Raw genomic sequence first — 19924 nt, 5'->3', positions numbered from 1 at the left:
CAGCGCGCAGAGCCGGCCTCCGAGGGGAGGGAGCCTCCTCGCTGGTTGGTGGCGCCTCCGCCTCCGCTTCCCGGCACGGGCGGCCCTTCAGGCCAACGAGAGAGCCGAGGCCGGCCTCGGGAGCTGCTGGTAGGCCCTGCTGGGCAGAGGCGGGAAACTGCGAGCCACAGCTAGCGCGATGGCCGACTCGCGGAAACACTGAGCGGCTCCCGTCCCCGGCGCCATGGGCCCCGCCACGTTGGGGTGAGCAGGCGGCGGCAAGTCGGGCGCGAGGCGGCGGGTGCGGGGGGGGGGGAGTCGGCTCGCGCGGCGGGAACGCACATTTCAAACGCCAACCGTCCCTCGGCGGGGGAGGGGGAGGAGGCGGCGGCACGGAAAGGGGGCGCAGGGGAAGCGGGCGCTGGACACCAGGCGCTGCCCCCCAGGCGGGGAGGGGAAAAGGCCACACGAGGGGGAAAACCAGGGTGGTAAGTCTCGGGGTCTCCGCCCACCACCTTTAAAGAGCTTTTCGGGCTGTTCCTTTTTAAAATGTGGTTTTAATTTCTGTGCGCTGCTCTTTTTGCCTCGCAGGTCGTAACCGTTAGAGGCGAGGAGGGTAAGATGTGACTTCCCAGGAAAATGAAACCAAGTGGTTTGAAGAGCAGCAGCAAAGGACAGCTCCCCTGTAAGTGCCCGGACTTTCCTTTAGTCCGCTTCAGGAGTGTGCTTTATTATTATTATTAGTTTATTATTTATACCCCAGCCACTCTGGGTGGCTCCCAGCAAAATATTAAAAACACGATAAAACAGGAAACATTAAAAACTTCCCTAAACAAGGCTGCCTTCTGAAACAGGGATGTCTTCTACAAAGCTTCAGCCCCTTCACAGATTCATTCCAGAAAGGAGGTTCAGACAAAAAAAGTGTTGTTTCTTCTCCCTGCCAACCTCCACCCCATGCAACGCAAAAGAAAAGACAAAAAGATGACAAAGCTGTTTGGCAGAATCTCAGTTCAAATCTGCTCCCATTTTCTTTGGAAATCCAGAGAGGCAAAATTTTCTTAGAGGAGGAGGTTGATGAGATCTAGATACCTTTTGTATATTTATTATTTGGCGGGGAGTGGGGGGGGGTTAAAATTATGCATGGGCCCCCTTCTAATTTCTGGGTCCAGCACTGATGCAAATCCTTGAATAGCCAGGCTGGCTTCCTGGTGAGATAACTGCCTAAGACTAAGTATTGGTAGTTAAGGTAACAAAGGAAATGGCTCTGTGCCAGAGGACAAATGGGTGGTTCCCCTTCCCTCAATTGGCTGGTAGCTAGAAAGACAAAGGCCAGAGTTGTGAATTGAGTTAGGTGAGCAAGTAGTTGGATAGGCTGGGAAGCCTGAGACTGAGCCATGCCTGATTTCTGCTTGAATCCAAGTGTTGTGGCTTTGGAAGAAGCAAGAACTTTCTGGAGTGTTAATACTGTGAACCCTTCCATTGTTGGCTCAGGTTGTATATATGTGTAAATAAACCAGATTGGGGTGGTGTACTACAGTATCTTAATGTGTTAGGTTTGACGTTACTTAACTTGTGTTTCACTTACTCCAAATGTGTGTGTAACTGCTTTGCATTGCAAACTGTTGTGGGCTTTTTGAGAATTATGCTAAACATTATGCTTATTGTTCAAAAAGGTAAGCAGCTAGTTTGCCTGTCATAGAGATTGGACTTTTTGTTCCTTGTACTGTACAGCTGGGGTATAAAAACTCATCCTGTAGCTAGTTGTTTTTTTTTTAAATGCTCTAATGAGGAACTTATTCAAAACTTTTGAAGGTTTGGGATCTGTAAGTGAAAGTAAAACTGACTGCATGTGTGTTTGTAAGAGTGTTGTCCTATATTTTAACTCTGATATGAAACACATCCACTTGAATCCAAATCTTATTTATTTCAGTGGGATGTGATCTTGGCTTAGGGCTGCAATCCTAGTAAATTTACTTAGAAACGTCTTTCTCTGAAATTGGTAAGATATGTTCATAAGTTGTTGACATCCATCTGTCTCGAGAAACAATGGAGTGCGCTTCTGGGGATTAAGTCAAACTACTGCTTTAGCAGCACCAAAGTGACCTCCCAGGGGCGAAAGCCTGAGCCGTTTGTACGGAGCTCCTGGGCTGCCCAGAATAACAAGACCCCTCTCATGACCTCATTCCTTGTCCAAGGAAAAGCAGAGCAATATCTTTGGCACTAACTGGGCTGCAGCAGTTGCCAGAAGTTGGTGTACAAGGTGCCATCCAACTGTCTTGTGGATTTTTGTTTGGTTTACTCCTTAACCTTTTCTCCTCCCAAATATATGCCAGAAGGCAATGGAGGTTTAGGATCAGAGTTTTCCATCTCCCAGATGGACAAACCCCATCTACTCCATGCATAAGTAGACATATAAAATTAGAAGGTTCACTTGCAGTTGAGATCATTGTGCAACATTCACTTGTGAAGGATGTACGGCTTGTTCAGGTGCTCTCTCAAACGTGAATATCTTGTTTAAGAGTAGCTCCTTCTGGACCAGATAGTATCACATATATTTGAACGCAGTATCTACATGTACTCGAGCCAGATGCCAGTAGCAGCAGATTGACTTCTGCATCTGAAGCTCTGTCGGCTCAGGCTGGTCAGGGTACAAGGTGGTGATGGGGTTTCTGTCTCCCCCCCCTTTTTTGGGGGGGCTGTAATAGCTCCAGGCTGGCATAGCTGAGAAATCCAAATTGAGCCTTTCTCTGAAGAATGGATAAGCTTAGGGTCCAGCAGATCCATGGCTGGCCTTTCCCCATAGCTTCTCATTTTGCGATCCTATAAATAATATTATGAAGAAGGAGGGGACTGTGTTGTTTATCTGACCTTGTGTGACGAGGAGAGGGATTGTATAGTCTTGACAAGTTCAAATATACTTTTATTTATTTATTAGAAATATGGCTTTACTTACCCAGGATGATTTGCCCACAAACCCTTCTAAAACTCCTTCAAAAAACCCTTAGGTTATCAAATGCTCTTTTCTTTTTATTATAGGTGATATGCAAGGAAGAACAGAAAGAAGCAAACCTCCCCTGAAAAATGTGAAGAAAGATTCCACAAAATCAGATAAACTAAAATGCAAACCACTTACTGGGAAGGTGTTTTACCTTGATATTCCATCCAATGTCCTCTCTGAGAAAATAGCAAAAGATCTTAAAGAATTGGGAGGGGTAAGTCTGTTTCTGTTTTTTTTTTAATCTGAAAAATTAGTTCCTCTTGTAATAGGGGAGCCTTCAAAATCAGTCTATATGCCCAGAAGCTTCCCAAGCTTCCAGCCCTAATAATTAGTAATTGCCTCTTAAATGTATGTGTGTAGTCTCACCAACTATGTAATAATATAAATGAAGCTTACACATAAAATGTGTGTGAATTGGGAACAATCAATGTATAAAGGAGTAGTCATATAACTATTGTTGGTTGCATAACAGACTGTTATGATGTTCATAATTTCTAAAGTCCTTAATTTACAAAGTGCTTTATAATCCTGGCTCATTTTTGCTTCAATATCATATTAAGTTGAGTCAGACCAAACTTCTCTACTTTCCTCCCAAGTCCCCATTTCTTTGTTCATACTTATTATCCATAGTTTCACCATTCACCCTGAAGATTAGGCATGAAGCCTTTTCCCTTTGACTGTTTTTTCCTCCTTTCCACCTCAAATTCAGTCTGTTGTTAGAAATACAACTCTCCTGTTCTGCTCCTTCACCTTTGTTTGTGCGCTGCTCATATCTCACCTGAATTACTGCAGACTTCTCTGGTCCTCTGATGCCTTGCCTTCATATTATAACATCAATATAGTGCTCTTCTACCAAAATCTGCACCTTTCATCGCTTTGAGCAGTTCACCCTCCACTTTAATCCTTTACTTACTGTCCTCACACCCTGTATAAGCTTCTCATTTTTCAAACCTTTGTGGCCTTGCTCCTCCTTAACTTTGTATGTTTATTTCCCAAAACATTATCCTTGTGTCCTTTGTTCAACTAGTTCTATAATGTATAATGTTTTTTCCTCCCTGCAGTGGCTCTGCCCTTTCCCCTTGCGGTCCCTTATACCCATATATATCTCTACCTCCCTTATTTCCTTTTGGTGTTTCAAAACCTGTATTTTCCAGGAAGCTTTTAAAACAAACTCTCTACCCCAGGCCCTATACCTTATTGTAATTAAGCTAAAGTACTGATAATAAAAGTAATCACATACTCTTCCCTTACCTGCTAGTGCCTCCATTTCACCCCCTTCCTCTATCATTTCCGGTGTCTGTTTTAGATCATAATCCTCTTGCAACAGGAACCTGTTATACCTATTGTTTGTAAAACACCATGTACATGAATTGCACTAATAATAATAATAATAATAATAATAATAATAATAATAATAATAATAATTTATTGTAGCTATTATTATTATCTTCACAGTTCCCTGTCAGATAAATCGTAGTTACCTGTTGACGTTGCTTGTATGAATCCCTGGAGTCTCTTTCAAAATAATAGTTTTTTTTTTTTCCAAAAATTTTTTATTGGGTTTTCACATTTTATATAGACAAAAACAAAACACAAAACACAAAAACAAACATATAAAACAACAAACATGTATAATTCCCGAAAATCTTATTTTCTAACCCTAGTCCTTGACTTCCCCCCACCCCCTCCCTTGCATCCCTATTCCCAAATTTATGTCAGCAAATTAGCATTTCCTTTTCTATCTTAATATTAATCCTTTTGTAGAAAAAAGCAAAAATAAGTTTTTCCTAAGTTGGACCCCAATTCTCTTCCATCGATTTCTCATTTTATCTTGAATAATTTTCTTATTAACTAAACCCCCTGGTCTTGAGTGTTGTTTAGATTTAGATCCTTCCCTCCCTCCCATCCCCGATTTGCGTCCCTTCCCAAAACATGTCCAAAGTAACAGTTCTTAGCCTGGGTTCCGCACGTCCGAGGCTCTCAAATCTCTTTCAGTCCCTCTCCGCCGGTTTTGTTGGTAATCCTTTATGTCGGTCATCGAGTCTCGAAAGAGTTCTTTCACAATCAGTCCAATCAGTCCATAGTCTCTTCCCATATTTAGGAACAACTGCTGAAGAATTTCCACAAGGCCTGACTCTTGAAGATAATTAAAGTCAGAGTCTATGTGGAGGCCCCAATTGTACTTCTTTATTTCAAAATCCTGAATTCCATAAACTCCCAGGGCCTCCACTTTCGTCTTCAGTATCTTTCGTAGGCTTAGAGTAGATTTAATCCAATAGCCTCCTTGCTTATATTCCTCAGATGTCAGCTTCTGGTTAGTATTTTCCCACTTCACTTGTTCTCTTTCTTGTTTTGTCTTCTCTTCTTTATTTATCATTTCAAAATCAGCTGTGGATTCTTTCTCACTCAGGTCCTCATTACATTCAGCAGAACTACTTGTTTCAGAATTCAAGGTCATCAATTGTTTACTCATAGCTGTAGTCTGCTCCTGTAAGATTCCCACCAGGCAGAACATCCTTTCGATTTCCCTCAGTATCTTTCCATCCACAGCCATTGTAATTCCACAGAATTCCCCCTAGAGGGGATCTGGTTACTTAATGTTCTTTTCTCCAACAATCCTCTATCCTGTTATTGTTTCTTTGTTTCCAACAATTTTAATTCAATTGTAACTCCTTTTAATCCAGAGAGATCTTAAGTAGCAATTTTTCCACTGTTAACAGTCCATTTGACAGCTTTGACAGCTGTCAAATTCTGCTCCTCTTATACAGACTCCAAAGCAGGTCGCTCCCGGGCCCGGGAGGGAGGGTTGTTTACAACAAACAAAAACACTTCCAACACTCCACTCTCCTGCTCAAATTTACCTTTCCAAATCTTGGAAGTTACTGTCTTTTTGAAACTCACCCTTTACAGGGTAGGCACTCCAGCTTAGTTCTTATATCGTTGCTCTAGATCGTCTGCAAGGGGGGGGGGGACTTCCTTTTAGCACACCCCCCTATCGTCTCGAATTCAAAAGGTACAATTTTTAAAGTTCGATTCCAATTTACTCACGGGTTCTTCTTTTCAATTCAAATTTCAATTTAGGAAGTCAGCGCTCTCCAGTCATGGCTCGCGGCTTCGCTCAGCGGCGGTAGCAATCGACTCTCAGCGCCGCGCCGTCCCCCGTATCCCCTCCGCAGCCTTTAAAAAGGCTCTTCGCGAATCAGGGGGGGCGCTTAAGGCACCCACCGAGTCTTCAGTCCGCAGGCTTCCGCGCTTGCACTCAGCTTTGTGTGAAGGGGGCATTGTATGTTAAACTGGTATGAAGTGCTTCATTGTTTTGTAAGGTTTATACTAAGTTCTGAAAGAATACTTTTTTATTTATATATAGAGAGTGGAAGGATTCCTGAGCAAAGATATTAGCTATTTGATCTCTAATAAAAAGGAAGCAAAATTTGCTCAAACTCTTGGACAAATATCTCCAGTCCCGAGCCCAGACTCCGTATATAATGGTGGAAACAGTTCGCCTCATCCAAGCAGCAGAAGAGACAGGCATGAAGGAAGTTCATTCAAGCTAGTGGACACAGTAAGTCCCATTCCTGTCTCCTTCCCTGCAGATATATTTTAAAAAGTTACGCTGCAAGTCAAGTAGAGCTCATTCTTTACAATTTAATCTCTCTTCTTGCAAAACTAGCCGGGGTTTGCGGTTTGTGGCTAATGTTGCGTCAAGAATGGCTTGATGAAAATGATATAGATTATGGTACCATTAACCTGTTCTGCTTTGTGTTAAGTCAAGATGTAGTTTTTGAAATACGCAGCCATGAAGTCTGTTGCTTTACTTAAGTCTGTTTAATAATATAATATAATATAAATTAATATAAATAGGAACGTTTCAGAAATTTTATCCAAAATATTTACATTAGTAATAATACACTGTCTTTTCAAACAGCTCATTACCCAAATAAACTGCAGAAAGAAATATACAGATCAGCAGTAGTGGGCATATTTGTGCTGAACCTTTTAATATTAATTACTTAAGAATGTTATATTAATGGCTTGACCTAGGTTTAGATGGATAGACAAAAAAATCCACAAACACAGAGGAGTATGTGATGTAGCCACTTATGTCATAGAATTGTGAAGTTGAAAGGTTTAAATCCCCTACCAGTTCTGAAAATTCAGTACTATAGCACCCCTTTCATGCAATTTTATTAACTGAAATATTTATAATCCTCTTTCTCATAAGATATATGAAGACAATATATAAATGTAATAAATATGCAACATAAAAGTGCAATCACATCAGTAACAGTACAGTCATACCTTGTGTTGCGTTAGGTTCATGTCGCGTCTTTTCGGCTTGCGATCGTGGCAAACCCGGAAGTGTATACTTCTGGGTTTTGCTGCATGCGCAGAAGCGTTCTGCGCACGTGTGCAGAAGCACTCTATCACGCTCCGTGCTTGCACAGAGGCACCGCTCTTGTTGCAGATTTTTTGGGTGCAAATGGCACCCTGGAACGGATCGTGTCCGCAGCTAGGGGTACCACTGTATCACATTTTTTAGAAACAGAATTGTAGAGTATGAAGGGACCTTTGAGGATCATCTAGTCCAACACCCTGCAATGTAGGAATATGCAAGTGGCCTGTATTGGAATCACACCTGTGGCCTTGGCATTATTCACACCATGCTCTAACCAGTGTGTGAGCGGGTTTTACAAATATTTAGAATCCTTGCCGAATTATGCCTTAAACATTTCATTATGCAAGACTACTAGTGATGAACACAAATGTTCTGTACTTTCTTTCTTTCTTATAAATAGGTACGCATGAGTAGAGGAAAATCTTTAGTTGAAAAAGCAATAAAAGAACAGGTATGTATCATTCAATAAGGTGACTCCATTCTGGCAGGAGTGGGATTCCTGGTAGCATCATTGCTGTTGCTTACCAAGGCAGGGCAGTGGTGAGGTCAGGGTTGCTTCAACGCAATAGCAGGAGTGCTGGATTGGCTTAGCTCAGTGTTTCCCAACCTTTTTTGGGCAAAGGCACACTTGTTTGATGAAAAAAATCTCGAGGCACACCACCATTACAGCCCCGTGACGTCAGCGTGCAGCGTCACGCCGGGAGGGACGCACGAAAGTGTAAGTTTCAATTTTTTTCCCTCCCCTCCTGTGTAAAGGGGAATGCACTCTGCTAAGTAAAGGCACTTGCCACAGCAGCGTCAACGTCACAGCACCCACCGGCACCCAAGAGATAAGGGGTCTCAGCAGCCCTTTTGCCAGGAAGAGGAGCAAGAACGAGAGGAGGAGGAGGAAGAGGAAGAGAGTCCCCCCCCAAAAAAAAACATTCTCCTTTTGATCTTCCTTATTTGCAATTCCTCATTGCAAAACAGCGGTTGATATACAGCTGATTTTTTTGTTATTACAGTCCCCACCCCCTCACCTAGAAAAACACCACCTGTCAATTATTTTATTATTATTATTATTATTATTATTATTATTATTATTATTATCATCATCATCATCATCATCATCATTATCATTATCATTATTATTCCCCGCCACTCTGGGAGGCTGAAGCCCTTTAAGGCTTCCTTCTGTCCACTCTCTGTGAATTACCTGCCCGGAGCGGGTTTGGGGGGGGCGCTGCTGCCGGTGTCCTCCCCGTCGAGTCTCGCCTCACCCGGCGCGTGGCGGCCGCCCTTTCCCACACTCTGCCGGCTGCGCTGCCAAGCCCCGCGGCTCGGCCTGTCAGCGTTACCGGGCTCGGCGGGCGGTAATTCCCGAAGAAAGCCAGCGGTGCTTGAAGAGCTGGCAAGCCCCCATTTGCATGTCTGTTTTCCGCAGCCCTTGGAGAGGATTAAGTTCCCTCCTTCCTGCCGGGGAACCTCCAAGCTTTGGGGGTGGGGGGGAGGAGGCAGCAAAGCGAGGCAGGAAGGAGAGCGCGGCTTGGCTCCTCGCCACCGCCGCCCCGCCTCTCGCCGCCGGACTCGCCCGCCTCCCTCCAGGCAACATCTCGCGGCACACCAGGCAACATCTCGCGGCACACTAGTGTGCCGCGGAACAGTGGTTGGGAAACACTGGCTTAGCTGGTGTGCCTGCATTGCCTTTACTTCTCTAGCACTCTGTCCTGGTTAAACAGCAGCCACTGCTGCTGGGAAGTCGGATCCACAGCTGCTCTGCACTGTCTGCTTCTATGTGTTTTCTTACCTGCAACTCTCTGAAATGTTTTCAAAAAACATTCCATTCCGACTGTAAAAGTTGTGAAATGGGTTTGTCAGTGATGCAACTTTTGTAATAGCCCTTTTGGCTAATTTTGCTTATGTAGCTTTATTGTGTCTTTGGTTTGGACAGTGTGAAAATGTGCATGCAACACTCCCAAGTGATGCTGGCATATTCATACATATGAATATAAAAAATATTTTAGTTAATGGAAGTATTATAAATATGTCTTTCAGGAATTAATCCCCTCTGGTAGTATTTTGTCCAATGCCTTGAGTTGGGGAGTGAAAATACTTCATGTTGATGGTAAGTATTTTTTCTGGGAATTTTCAATTGTTTTAGAATAAGATAATTTCAAATAATTTTGATAATCTTTTCTTCTTGATAATAGATATTAAGAAGTATATTGATCAGAAGAAAAAAGATATCTCTCTGATCAAGAAATCAAGCACCGAAATCAAATGTGCGGTAAGTCTACATCTTCCTAATTCCAGAGAAAAATAATAACAGGTTGAATATCATAAAACAAATGCCGTATATTTTTAAGGTATATCTTTAAAAATATATACTTTATGGGCTATAGACAAATTATTATCCTCAGCTAAGTAGCATAATGGTTTACTCATTTGTGCATTGTACCAGAAAAATTTGGGTGTCCACTTGGTTTTGGTATGATCATGGTCCAAGAGAGGAGGAGGGTGAGCACCTTATCCTGAAATGAGAGCAACGAATGGGCCTTTGTGGCGGAAGAAGAGGAGAAAACCTAGTCGCCCTTCTAAAGGAAGGAGTCTGGTAGTATCTATAACCTGGAGAGACAGCTTTCCCTCCCCCAACTTTGCTAGCCTATTAGTGATCAACATTGGGGGTGGGGATCTGGAAATGCATAATGCAATCCTATGTACGTTTCTAGTCAGATGTAAATCCCACTGAGTTCAGTGGAATTTACAGATTATAGGATTGCCAGCTGATTTCTTCCATCTGTTGGAATACTATTTAACATGCATGTTTGACTTTTCTAAACAAAACTAAAGCTTGCCATGTTAATTTTATATACTATGTGAATATATCAGATGTTTTTACCAATAGGCAAAATATCTGAACTATTTGATTAATTAAAAAGTTCACTAGAGTACTTATTGTGATCTAAATATTATATTAGATGAGTTCTTTCTTTTTTTAAAAAAAATATTTATTGGAATAAATGAAAATAAGGAATTACAACTCAGTAGTACAAATTCCTCTTACCTTGTTTACATTTTTTTAGAAAACTAGAAGCTGTTAACAAACTAAATTTAGCATGCCCAAGGAACTGAATATTAGAGAACTATATTTCTGCTGCTGTGTTCAAATGATCGGGTAGCAAGTGATGTGAAAAGCCCAGGAGAGTCGCTGCTGATAAGGATAGACACTACTGGGCTAGTTAAGCAAATAGTATAATATATAAAGTAGCCAACTTGTTTCTGTATTTTTAAGGGGATCATTTAATTGCTGAATAGCTAGCTACAGGTAGGAAGAAGAGAGACTTGCTTTTTTCTTTTTGAAAAAAATATGCAGGGAAGAGAATAACCTCGTTGCACACATTCCCCCTAGCTGTAGGCCTTTCTATGATCTGCTTGTGTCTTTTTACATCTCTTAGAACTACATACATAACTATAAAAGTAGACAAGATGTGACTTTTCTTAAAATACAGTTCATCAGTTTTGCCAATAAAATTTAAAACTATACTTCCCATTGACTGGTTGTTTGCTGGTTCACGGCTCTGGTCTCCTACATCACACAGTCAACTATAAAACGTGCACAATTGAATAAATCAAATGAATAAACTATAATAATAATTTCTTTTTAACAGGAAAAAGAGTCAGTTGATCAGAAAACAAAAAGTAAGTATTCAAGACATGAATAAGACTTGTTATTTATTTTACAAAAAATAAAAAATATTGATTGTTTAAAAAGAAAAATCTTGATCATTTATTCTAGGCATAGTTATTAATTTATAGAATAGTATAATTTTCCGTAAGCTATTTGTTACTTGTGTTAGAAATAGGAATGTTTGTATAATCTGGTAATAATAAAAAGTTTTTTACTACATTCTTTTGAACAGATAAACTGAAAAATCCTTTTCTGAAGGTTGAAGACAGAAGACGGTAAGTGTTATTTTCAGATGAATTAATATTCCATTCAACACGTCCTCCAAACCATCTGCTTTCTTCTTGGAGGTTGATGACAACATTTGATGCAATGACAATATAATCTGCAGGAAAACAATGCAAAGCTCTAATATGCTGGAAGGATTTCAGTAAGACAATTCCTTTTGTGCTAGGTAATCTATCAGAGATGATAGAACAGTGAGGGGAAATAAATTTGCAGAGTTCTGTATGTAGTGTGGGGGGGTCATAAGAAGGTAGATTCTGACATACAGTTTATTGGTGGAATTGCTCTAGATACCATATCTGGCTATCAATTGGTTTCTTATAGTGCAATCTTAGGAGTTCAATAGGATTTACTCCCAGGTAACTGTATATAGGAATGCAGCCTTAATACCATGTTTGCCGTAGCATGGCATGTATTTAGACTACAGCCTCCACTTCCAGCAGCTTGTAATATTCACAGTAGCAAAATACCTTGGATTTATTAGTTTGTTTTTTTAATGTAAAGCACTGTTTCTTACTCCTTTTTTCTGTTAGATGTTTTAAAATCCAGGTATGTACACCTTCATACAAACTGGTACTTCGATCTTTGTAATGTAACCAACTCTTCAAAAACTTCAGCTTTGTCTCTTCTTCTCTAGTAGTTTGACCCAAAATCTGCATTATGCTAAGGAAGCACAAATTTGGTGGCCTTATCTGGCCACACTCCCATGAGTCAACTTTGACAAGTGGGCAGAACAACTCTCTTGCCAGTCACCTGGCATCATTATGATACAAGATGATGGACAAGTGGGCTGACTGTTGGGCACTTGACAACCCCTTCATGAAGCACTTTGCAAGCCCTGGGCAGTCAGTTCCTCAGGGACAGACACCATGCATTTCTCATAGTGAACTTTCTCTCGCAGCTAATCCAGTTGGAGAACTGAAGCCTGCTTTCCTTGGCAGTGCACGATTGGGAGTGCATTTGCAGCTGCATTTCTGCTTCCCTCACACCTGACATCATATTCAAGGGGAAATAACCTCCTGAGCCAGTGTGGTGTAGTGGTTAAGAGCGGTAGTCACGTAATCTGGGAAACCGGGTTCGTGTCTCCGCTCCTCCACATGCAGCTGCTGGGTGACCTTGGGCCAGTCACACTTCTGTGAAGTCTCTCAGCCCCAGAGTGTTTGTTGTGGGGGAGGAAGGGAAAGGAGAATGTTAGCCGCTTTGAGACTCCTGAAGGGGAGTGAAAGGCGGAATATCAAATCCAAACTCTTCTTCTTCTTCTTCTGCGCCACTGGCTGGAAGTTCCCCACCCGTGGTGCAAAATTTATTTATATAGACGGAGAACAAAACATTGCCAATTTTTCAATCAAAGTATTTATCAAACTGGGTTATTTTTCTACAGGGAGGTGGAGAATGGAGGGCACAGTAGGTGATTTATTGCAAAGCACAAACCTGAGTAAAAGAACAAGTGTATATGTGGCTTGAACCCTATAAAAGGGAGGTACAGAGTTTATATAGCAAAGAATAATAGAGTGTCAACATTGTTATAGCAGAGTGGCATACACCACAGGTAACACACTGCAAGCAAGAACTACTAAAAAAAAAAGTTTTTAACATATTTATTGCTTTTTTGTATGTTCATATGTTCAGTAAACCTGACTTATTTTTTTCTCATGTAGACGCTACAGACCCTTTTACTTGCAACTGTCCAGCTTTCCTGTTGTCAACTATTCCAATCCAAAACCTTACAGTCCATTTGAAACAGAAAAGAAGCATATAATTGCTCATAAGCAAATTGAGAATAAACAAAGGTAACTGAAGATGTGCCAAAATTTGGTAAAGGGCTAAAGAGGATGGAAGCAAGCTTGGATTTTTACACAGAATTCAAGACCAGTTTATAAGCATGTTCTATATTGGGTTAATCTAATCACACATTATCGGGCCTACTAGTTAGTTGTTAGTGAGCCCCCATCACCATTAGACAAGCTGCTTTGATTTAATGGATTTTTAAAAGCTCAGTTTATATGTTAGAAGTTAGACACTGCTAGTTTAGTCTGGATTCTATAAGTGCCTCTGGTTATCACAGCGAAAGAGTGGATGCATGAGTCATTTATACTTATTTTCTGCTCAAATATCCAGATATGCTAAAGTGGTGAAAAGAAGTTTATAAATTTTATAAATAAAGAAAAACTACCCTGAGAAAAACTTTTTGTTTGGGACTGAAGAGCCCATGTATGGAGGACAGGAAGCTTGACATGAAGCTGAGCAGAAAGGAAGCAAACCAGGGGGTAGTGAGGCCAAAGAAAATATGGTGGGTGAACAAAGGGTGCAGAATATGCAGAAATCTCTGAGAACAGGTGGATGAGGGAAGGAGCTTGAGCCAAAGGGCAGGGGAAACACAGCTGAAGAAAAGAAGATATGGGCAGGAGAAAAATCACTCTAGCTAGAATCAGAAAGAGGATGTGTTCTCTTTTGCAAAGGGGGCTCAACAGGAATGGAAAGATTGGGAGGTTGTGTTTTCTTATAAGTAGCTAGCTGGGCCATGTCCTCCAGACATTGTATAATGCGGGGTCAGGGGAGAGACCTTCCAGTGTAAATGTTTAGCCACTGAGTATCCATGTCTCTCTGTTAAGTTCCACAGGGTTGGTATATAGTTCAACAGTACATTAAAATCTTTAAATCATGACGTTCTAGGGCCATATTTATGCAGCTGGTTACTTTGAATCAACATGCTGCAAGTAATATTGTGCTATCATAGTTGGATTGAAAGTCCTAGTTCCTATGAAAAAAAGTTATTGTGAATCCCTGAGTTGTGCTCTTGCTTTATTCTCTTATAGAATATATGAATAAGATAATTTTTTTTCTTTTTCATGAACAGAAATCCAGCAAATAATGACAAAGGGAAGGGCCCAGTTCAGCTTCCTGCAAAACATAAAAAGAGAAAAGGGTACTGTGAATGTTGTCTGAAGAAGTATGATGACCTTCAAATAGTAAGCATATATTAACTAAATAATTGTGGCTTATTTACTTGTGATGGATATACCTAAATTACCTCCAGATATTTGAGGAGATATACTTTTTATGAAACCTTTTTCTCTAAAACAGTATTCCTATGTATTTGACCCATTCGCAGAAATAGTTTAAAGAGCTGATATAAAGGTTGTAATGACATAGGTTCTTTCTCATTTTTGGTGAAAGTGAATTCCTTCAATATTGTATGAGACATAGCTTACGTTTTGGAAGTGACTAAATCACCAGGTATTAAATCTCCTGTAAAGTAATGTTAAATACCGGTAAGTTGTACCTCCCATGGGTAAGTTAGTCAATATCATTGCTACTCTTGCTAAATTAAGCATAGGAGCTTCAACAGGGCTGTGCATGTGTATATTATATATTCTTATAATTGTTTTGGAATCAGTGAGTGCTGTTCTCTTCTAAGGGAAGATTATTATTTTTTTAGACAGGTTATATTAAGATTAGACCCTCCCCAAGGTGCATCAGTTAAACTTAGTACCATCATCTTTTTATTTTTATGCTGCCTTTCCATATTTAAAACCATACTCAAGGCAGTTTAAAACATGAAAGGATTTACATAATCACAAACATAACAAAAGTAGTCATAAATAAAACACATCACAATGTATACAATCAAACAGCAAATCCCACATACATAATAAAAAGGTCTAAAAATAGAAAATTAATATTGATGACAGCAACAAAACTCTCCAATAAAAAACATCTAAACAACATCCCAATCCAAGAGTCTGTTCAGCAGCCTCAGCTTTGATAGCTGGAGTCAATTAGGGCCCTGCCGTTCCAGGTGGAAAAAGGCTGGCAAAGCAGAGAGCTGGTCTTCCAGGACTCACAGCCAAGATGTAGCTTTTGTCTCTCTGTTTGTGGGTATTTATGACATAGACAGCAGCATATGCAATTAGGCAATATGTGATTTGGCTATAGAGCGAGGTTTCAAGGAAAGCTGTTTCATTTTTAGCAGCTTTGGCTGCCAATGCCCTACAGATGGATGGGTAGTACAGTTGGATATATTAGAGCAAGAATAGCCAGCATCCTATACTGTTGGGTTGGAATAACGACAGACGAGTAGCAAGTGTCATGTGAGAGGCATCTCTCGAGCAAGTCCCGAGGAGACTCTTTTATTGAATATTGCAACATTGCCACAGGTGCGCTCGTTGCTGATTGGTTGACACAAATACAAAGCAACTTGTTGCTGATTGGTTAACACAAGTACAAAACAAAGGTTACATATAGGCATTAATCACCAATAGATTAAAGGCTGGGAAAGGGAGCACAGAACTAGACAGGCATGAAACCTAATTAAATTATAACTAGTGATTGATATAGCATGACTAAAACAATTACTAATGATTGATCATAACATGAAAGAATATAATAATCGCGTTCCGTAGATGTGGTCAACTATGCATTAAGAACAGGTCAGAGTATAATGTTTTCATGAACTTAATATGAACTGAACATCCTAGGGAGATGAGGGAATGTCTTGGTATTTAGAACGGGTTGTGCAGCATATGCAGAAGCAGAGAAAAGCTTAGAAGCAAGACTTCCCATCATGCCACAGTCATTGGCAGAAGCAGAGCTTCCCTTCACTATACAGTGGTACCTCGGGTAACATACGCTTCAGGTTACAAACTCCGCTAACCCAGAAATAGTACCTCGGGTTAAGAACTTTGCTTCAGGATAAGAACAGAAATCGTGCTCCGGCGGCATGGCAGCAGCAGGAGGCCCCATTAGCTAAAGGTTAAGAACAGTTTCAGGTTAAGAACAGACCTCCTGAACGAATTATGTACTTAACCTGAGGTACCACTGTATCCTTGAGGAGCATACTTTTATCCAGATAGTGAAAGGTCTGCAGACAGGGACTGGTATCTTCCATAATGAGGTTGGAATGGCCTTTAGATAAGGACTTCCTAGTAATGGAGCACAAGCAATCAGGCATATCACAGTAAATAAAAATATGTAAGCTTAGCTTACATGTTACATTTATCTTTTATATATTCTATTAATGTTTGAAGTCTGTTTCTTACAACTTGAAAACAATTTTGTAGGGTCATCAGGTGTCAGAAAAGGATAATTGTAGATTGTGGTTGCATTTAAACAGTCATAAGAAACCAATAAATGCTTAATAAGCCAAGCCTTTTGCATAGTTTACTATCCTGGCTTATTCCAAAACTGGTAACCATAGTTTCCTGGTTCAGATAAAAAGGAAAGCTATGGTTAATTAGAGTATTCTTGGTTTGATTACTTGTGCCTCAAAAGTGCTCTCTGTATGCAAGGGAAGATGCTCACACATATATTGGTTTATTAAGTCAAGATATAATCTGAACTGGGTCTTTATGGTGGTTTTAAAACTTCATTCTTGTAAAAAGAATCAATCATTTATATATAAATATTTTCTTTAGGAATGCTGTTGATACATTTTTTCCCCTAATTTCAGCATGTTGAAAGTGAGCAACACCAGAACTTTGCTCAAAGTTCTCACTATCAAGTTGTGGATGACATTATTTCCAAGTTTTCTTGTAACTTTGTAGAGTTGAGTACACCAAAAATTAAAAGGTAAACAATTTTATAACTTCTTATAGCCAAATAATTTTTATTTTCAGCTAACTTTTCAAAAATAAATGTTGGTTATTTTGTGTACCTTCCTCTCCCCTGCCATGATTGTTCCACTTCAGAGGTTCCCTCACAAGTCACTACGCTTTCAGAGCTGATTTAGAAAATTAATATAGGTCTTGACCATTTTGACAGATCCAGTTTTGAAGTGATCAGCAATACAGTAATGACTTTATTTGGTGAAGCTTTCACACTGACTTCAGCTAACCCACTATCTTTTGGCCCCAAAGAGTGAAACAGCCTTTCCGATGCTATTGTGTAAAGTAGCTTCTACAGGCACCACAAAAGAATGTGTGTTCATCTCTTTTGAAGGCTCTGTCTATAAAGAACAGGGCTTGGTAGAACCATAAGCAGCATTTTTCACCTACAGATGACATGCTTTCTGACAATTAGGCAGTACTACATACAGGACTGGTGGAAGATCTGGATTACTGATACAATAATAGGTATAAGAATTGCTATATACTATATAGCCTGTTTCTGCAGTTTCCAAAAACTATGCTGACAGCTCATCAGGTCATCTCTCTTACTTGCAAGGAATCTAGCTGTATCCTTGGCACTTTTAAAGCTATCTTTAAATCCTTGTCTCTTGCATAAGATGCTTGACAAATATGATGGTCTCCAAGTGCTGTGAGAATGAATGCACTGAGAGAAATTTTCTAGCAGTCAGAGGGAAAGTAAAATAAGATGGGATAAACTGACATATAACATGTATATATATAAAATGTAGGCTGCAACAAGGAAAAATTAACAGATATGTCTGCCCCTCTCTTACTCTCTGCCATCCTCTCAATGGCATCTCCCTGATCTGCCTCCTCCTGGCTTCCATGACTGCCACTTCCTTTTGAACTTGGAAGGCTCCAAAAATGGAGACTGCAAAGACTGCTTTGACTCTTCTTAATAATGGGACGGGAAACACCAGAATCCACTATGAAATAGCTATGTCAAATACATTCTTCTTCTTCTTCTGCATTGCTGTTCCAGTCACTGCCTACAAGTTAGAGGGTGAGCATCTGAAGCGCCAAGCCTCCTGTGCTCATGAAGGTTTCCTATGCATTTTAGAACCTTGATTTCCCAGGGTTCTAAAATGCATAAGGGATCTCCACAAGTACTCTGTTTTAGACCGTCACCTGCCAACTTGTAGATGACCAGAATGGCAGCACAGTGGAGTGGATGGGTGACACTAACACACGTGTCCCCATTTCTACCTTCCCCATCCCATTTTTCCAACTTCTATTTAGAATGCTAAATAAGGCTACTCTCTTTGGCTTAAGGAGCCCAGGGGGAGGCAGAAGTAGAGATTCCAATGATAGGTTCTCTCTCCTCACCCCCCCCCCCCGCGCTGCTTTGAAGGATCAGTAGGCAAAAGAGAGGCAGAGCTATGCATATAGCTTGACAGTGGCCACCGAGTCAAGAATGCCACTGCCATTGTTAAATACAGAATAGGATTTGGCAGATTATATGTGCATCTTGACTTCTCCTTATAGACCAAGAGTGTGTGTACCAAATAGTTTGTCACTTTGATGGTCTCTAAGCATAATGGTTCCTTTCCTTGGGTGCCCAAATTTGTGCCAGATTGTAAACCTCATGTAACCACAATGGCCCATGTTATTTATGATTTACTACTAGTAAGTAATTTTTATGTCTTCTTTGAAAATTCTTTTTGCATTTTGACATGTGTAACTTCCTTGATTTTAGGAGGAAGTGTAGTGTTGGGCAATTTGCTCCTCTCATCGGAACAAAAACAGAAGAGCTGAAAGAGCGGTTGAAGAGGCAAGACAGTTCACTGAGGTGGTATTCTAGGAAAAGCATTACAACACAGGCACTTAATGAAGGTTCTCAACACCTGGAAATGTATCCTAAATCTGCACACAAAAATTCTACCTCTGAATCTTCATGTTCTGTTTATTCCTATCACACCATCTGTTCTTCAGAAGCATCAAGAAAAGTCAGTGGCAATACTGAAAGTGGTAAAATGCCCAAAGCTTCAAATTTATCAGAGATTGCTTTATCAACCAATTTGGTACATCTTCCTCCCCAGAAAGAAAGTAAACAATGCATGAAAAACTTGCCCGAAATTTATGAACACTATGAGCCTATTTCAAGACAGAATTTACAAGGATTATCAACAAATTTAAACTCTCTACATACTCGGATTCCAGGCTCTGAATTTAGTGAAAGGCAAAACATATCAAAGCCAAAACGAAAATTGAACCATACAGTTCTCCTGCCAGCAAAATGTCTGAAGAAGGTAGACACTCGTTCGGCAATTGACCTTAGGGTGGAGAGCAACTGTTTTCCGAGAGAACTCACGGTCCTTCTAGAGCCAGAAAAGCCATTGCTTAGTCCTCCCTCAAACAAAGAGCCTAATGAGTTGACAGACATTAATATACAAAGCTCACCAATAAAACTCAGCAGAAAAGCCATGCATTCTATAGGAAGAAATAAAAACGGAAATCAGAAACAAAAAATGGAGTTATGTTTACATCAGGCTGATGAACTACCTGTTCCAGAAGAAACAAAAAATGTACAAAGCTCATCAACACAAGCACTGTTGCAGTTATTTCAGACCAGCGAAGCAAATTCTGATTTTGGGGGTTTCTCAAGCATACAAGAGAACAAAGATTCAAATTTAATGAAAGACACATGGGAAGACCAGCATACAGATGCTTTGTGGTCTTTGTTTTCTACCTCTGCCTCTTCGTCACCATTTATTGGATTTTAATGCTGCTTTCTTTAAAACGATGAGTTTTGAATAAATGTGGAAACTGAAAGATGATATTTGTGGAAAATTTTTGGTTTCTATAATAAACTATATAGTGATGATTCTTGCATTAAACCCTTATGTTCATATTATTACAAGCTGTGTACATATATAAAAAGGCATGGGGTGGGTGACTCTGTAACACATGCTTGCCTTTCTAAAGGAGTTTACACTTGGAAGTGCTGGCCAGTCTTTATTATTTAAAAAGGTAAA

The 19924-nt window shown here is 40.3% G+C and overlaps 1 protein-coding gene across 2 annotated transcripts; it reads left to right on the top strand.

Annotated features, from left to right (window-relative positions):
• Window positions 1-101: 101 nt before the first annotated feature.
• DBF4 (DBF4-CDC7 kinase regulatory subunit) lies at window positions 102-19721 on the top strand. Of its 2 annotated transcripts, none has more exons than XM_082193207.1 (13): window positions 102-243; window positions 571-664; window positions 3016-3191; window positions 6345-6539; window positions 7774-7824; window positions 9408-9477; window positions 9563-9639; window positions 11021-11051; window positions 11273-11315; window positions 12981-13112; window positions 14180-14291; window positions 16772-16890; window positions 18646-19721. In XM_082193207.1, exons 2-13 carry the CDS (start codon window positions 619-621, stop codon window positions 19670-19672), a joined length of 2079 nt encoding a protein of 692 aa, XP_082049333.1. In that variant the 5' UTR covers window positions 102-243; window positions 571-618; the 3' UTR covers window positions 19673-19721. The 2 variants fall into 2 exon arrangements, with proteins under 2 accessions (XP_082049333.1, XP_082049332.1); XM_082193206.1 differs by lacking the exon at window positions 102-243 and adding an exon at window positions 330-464.
• The last annotated feature ends 203 nt before the right edge of the window (window positions 19722-19924 follow it).

Source organism: Podarcis vaucheri (genome assembly GCF_965113315.1).
Source record: "Podarcis vaucheri genome assembly, chromosome: 12".
Taxonomy (NCBI): Eukaryota; Metazoa; Chordata; class Lepidosauria; order Squamata; family Lacertidae; genus Podarcis; species Podarcis vaucheri.
Note: the sequence above shows the minus strand (reverse complement) of the source record. Positions and strands in the feature narration are given on the sequence as shown.